General features: G+C 44.7%; 1 protein-coding gene across 1 annotated transcript; it reads left to right on the top strand.

Moving 5' to 3' along the window:
- Nucleotides 1–1,462: 1,462 nt before the first annotated feature.
- Nucleotides 1,463–3,679, top strand: LOC127217378 (melanoma-associated antigen 10-like). Its single transcript, XM_051178366.1, has 2 exons — nt 1,463–1,522; nt 2,731–3,679. Exons 1-2 carry the CDS (start codon nt 1,463–1,465, stop codon nt 3,673–3,675), a joined length of 1,005 nt encoding a protein of 334 aa, XP_051034323.1. The 3' UTR covers nt 3,676–3,679.
- Nucleotides 3,680–4,222: the final 543 nt, after the last annotated feature.

A 4,222-nucleotide genomic window follows, 5' to 3' on the forward strand; every position in this document is an offset into this window, starting at 1 on the left:
TCCACAATCTTAACATGTCTCCTCTCATATCCTGGACCTCAGAAAATGCTCTCTCTGTCTCTTTTCCATTTTTATTTATGCATATGTATGTATATGAAAGTACAATCAGACACTATCCTTTTTTATTGTTTTGAGTTTTTGAGACAGTCTTTTTTTTTGGTTTATTTCCTTTTGTTTTGAGATTGTACCCACTATGTAGCCAAAACTATCCTGAAATTCTATGTGTAGATCAGGTGGGCCTCCTGAGTACTGCAATTAAACTTAGTTTAGGGAACATTTTTGACAGCCAGGCTCTGTAAAAGGATATGGTAAGATCTTGGCCATGTTCTGAGGTCCACTGAGCTGAAAAGGCTCTGTTAGGGAATATGGTGAGACCCTGGAGATTCATTTAGAAGTTTTCCCATGAGGGAGATACTCTCCCCAAGAATTATCTGACCCTCCTTCTGTTTTCAGCCCTGTACTATTACTTCTCCACCTCAGTAGATTTTGGCACTTCCAGTCCCTTTCTGAGATCTGCATAGCTTTGTGGTGGTGGGGGGATCACAGTAAGATCCCAAGCACAGACTCAGGAAGCTCCAATCCAAATACAGGTAACCTCCAAGTAACCTCTAGGGAAGTTTTCATCCTTGACCCTGTTGCCAGCCCTGCACCATAAGGAAGAAGGCTTTTCAGGGTAGACACTTGGACTCCCAGCTCCCTTTTTCAACCTTCTCCTTCTGTCTCAGGACTCTGTGGAGTCATAGTCTTGGTCTGGGGGCAGCAAACTGAAATCACCATATGTTGGGGACCAAAATAGTCTAGGAGTCATAGGGAAGACTGTTGTGAGGAAGTGTCCCATTATGTCCTTGCTGTTAATTCTGTGAGGCTCAGGATCTATTGCCAGATGTGGAGTTCCCAAGCTTTTGTCTTGGGTATCAGAAAAGAATGAAATGTCATGGTCAGAGGGAAAAAGTCCAGATTATGAGGGAGAGAATTCTAATACAAAAAGCTTAATCATGTGGTCAGCACAGAGAGGCCCTGATGAAGGTGACCAGTAATGTAATTCTTGTTTTCCACATCTTTGAGAAGGGAGAGGGTTTGTAGGTAGAAGTAGGGCTTTGGGTCACCAGAGGAAGGGTAGCATGCCCTGATGGAAGTAAGGTGATTATTTAGAAAGGACTGAAAGTACCATGGGGCAGGGCCAGCTATACCCTTTCCCTGAGCCCAGATAGGCACTACTAAACAAGTTTCTGAATTCTGCATTCAGGTCTCAGAGGGTTTGGGGGGTTTTACTACAAAGAACACTGCCTCAGCAGAGGGAAAGACCCAGGTCTTATGGAGACTGAGCATAGGACATGGAGGACAACAGAGGGGGCCTCTCACTTTAGCCTATAGGGTGTCAGGGAAAAGTGAGGCCTGTTCTGAAGAATCTCTGGGGAGATGTGATCTGCTATAAGGGGAGATGTGAGAAAGTACACATCATATGAATAAACTTCTGGTGGACTTACGGAAGCCCATATCAATAGAGATGAGTCCAGATCAGGTAGGCAACCCTGAAGATCCCATGCAGGACTGAAAGGATATGGAATGTGTTTGCTTCTGAGGGTTTTCAGGATTTGAAGGGAAGTAAGGAATTTAACGTCAGTGAGTGATCCCTCAGCTAGACACACGTGTCAAAGGACGTGGCAAGAGTCTAGGACAGCAAGGGCTGACTAAAGGTAACTCCAGTCTATGGCACAGACAGGGTCCCCAAAGAAGTCTACACTGTAAACCTTACCACCCCTACAGTCCTGGACAGGGACGCCAGTCTAAGCCCTCTGTTTGTTTCTAGGTCATTGATCTCAGAGAGCTGAAGGCCCTACCAAGACGACCTTGACTCGGGTCATCAGAGAAAAGATTCCAGTTGTGTCAGAATTCAAGGTAAGAAATGAGATAATCCCATCACCCAAACACATGGGACCTAGTGCTTCTGTTGGCAGAGGGAAAACCTGGGTGGATTTCTTCTCCTCACTTCTTTTTCTTCTTCCTCATAGAAATATGCCTTTACATTAAAGAAGGAGGGTTCAGCTCATTAGGGGGGAGCAATTCAGTCCTTGCAACTTATCAAGGTAAGTATGAAACAGGCACTGCTTCCTGACACACTTAGACCCTATTGGAGTGGGTTACCTCTTCCTCTCACCCCAGGAGAGTTTAACTGGATGTGAGGCTACCTCACTGTCTTGTGCCATCCCAGAGCTGTGGACTTTCATTGCAAGAATTTGGCCTTAGGCCAGAAGAGGGGTGGGGTCCAAACCCTGACAGTGCAAAGAGTGAGTGCAGAGTGTACCATATGAGACAGCTATCGGGGCCAGGCACCTAATCTTCTCAAACTGTGTAGCTCTGGAATGCCTCTGCATCTCTTACAGGAGTTCCAAGGGCCAGAAATGAAGGGCTTTGTCTGGGGCAGTGTCCTCAGGTCAGACACAGGGGAAGCCCAAGCATAGTCCAGAGTGAAAGTGAGTTACCAAGGGTCTCATCCACCCCAGAGCACAAGGACTCCACATTTTATTGCTCCTCAGGAGTATCAAGTTCTATAACCTGACTGTGCTCTGCAGACACTTCTTATAACTTCCTCCAATGTCATAATAGTACTGACAGAAAGACAGGTTCTCCTATGTCCATACAGTAGAAAAACTGCAACAGGCCATTGTGAAAGGTTTCAGGGGTGTAGCTATCAGCAAAGTATTCTCACACTGTTCTCTTTTGCCCCAGGTCTGGGACCGTATTGCTGTATTGTCCATCCTCCTGACTGCTAGCTTCAAGAACGCCATCATGTGTCATGGTCAGAAGAGGCAGTATTGCAACTATCAGGGAGAATCTCAGGCCCAAAGTAAAGAACAGGAACAGATGCATTCTGATCTATCTGTGGCTGAGGGAGAAGAGTCCAATAATAACAACTCCTCTTCTTCCACTAGCCCAGACCTCCCCAGGAAGATGCCTGCTGGTGGGATACCAAAATTTCACCAGAGTCCTCAGCGTGCCTTATCTCCTCCCACTGTTATGGCCTCAATTCCAATATCCCCATCTGATGAGGCCTCTGGCAACCAAAGAGGGGAGGGGGAAGGCCGCATTGTATTGTATCATTCACTAAGTGCAAAGGTGGCTGATTTGGTACAGTTCCTTCTCCTTAAGTACAGATTGAAGGAGCTGACCAACAAGACAGAAATTATAGGAAAGATTATAGAAGATGATGAGCAGTACTACAATAGGATCTTTAATGAGGCCTCTGAGGGTTTGAAGCTGGTCTTTGGCATTAATGTAATAGAAGTGGACCCTGTTGTCCACACCTACGCCCTTGTCATTGCCCTGGGGATCACTTATGATGGGATGCTTACTAATGTCCAAGGTATGCCCAAAACAGGCCTCCTAATAATTGCCTTAGGTGTCATTTGCATGAATGGCAACCGTGTCAGTGAGAATGTGATCTGGCGAGCACTAAATATGATGGGAATAAGTCCCATGGAAAATCACTATGTAGCTGGGAATGCCAAGAACCTGTTCATTGAAAATTTTGTACAGGAAGGGTATCTGGAATACAACCCAGTGCCTGACAGTGATCCTCCGCACTATGAGTTCTTATGGGGTCCAAGGGCCCATGCTGAAACCAGAAGTGAGGATGTCATAGCGTTTTTGGCTGAGATGAGCAGGATATACTAAGTGTTTCCAGATCTTTCCAATCCCTGGATCTTGAGGCTTTGAGAGAGCAGGGAATTTTGTTTGGAATTGCCACCACAAATGGCATACTGGCCAGTAACGTTCTAATGTCACATTCAGAAGCTTTCTGAATGAAGTCTCAGATGGGTCTTCACTGTTTGAAGCTGACAGTCATTGTTCTAAGAAGTAAAGAGGGCTAGTGAGAGTAAGTAAGTAACATGTTTCCTGTTTTATAAGGGTAACTTGAAACTTTTTTTTTTTTAGTATTTTTCAAATTTTGTTTCTCTTAATTGAAGGATTTAATAGGCTTCAGAATCTGCCTATAAATGGCATTAATAACACATTTATTGCTTCCAGCAGCAGGGTCATGCTATGTAGCCCTAGCTGTCCTGTAATTCTCTATGTAGATCAAGCTGGCTTTGAATTCATAGATGTCTACCTGCCTCATCCTGCTAAGTGCCAGGATTAAGGATCTGTACCACCACACCTAGACATCTTTTGCTATTTTATATAACAAAACTTTCCATCTTATTTTATGGTCTATAATAAC

This window comes from Phodopus roborovskii, unplaced genomic scaffold (genome assembly GCF_943737965.1).
Source record: "Phodopus roborovskii unplaced genomic scaffold, PHOROB, whole genome shotgun sequence".
Classification (NCBI taxonomy): domain Eukaryota; kingdom Metazoa; phylum Chordata; class Mammalia; order Rodentia; family Cricetidae; genus Phodopus; species Phodopus roborovskii.

Excerpts from the sequence above, each read along its gene's own strand:
- LOC127217378 (XM_051178366.1), top strand. The coding sequence starts at position 1,463 with ATGAATAAACTTCTGGTGGACTTACGGAAGCCCATATCAATAGAGATG. Across the intron at positions 1,523-2,730 it reads TAGAGATGAGTCCAGATCAG|GTCTGGGACCGTATTGCTGT; the intron begins GTAGGCAACCCT and ends CTTTTGCCCCAG.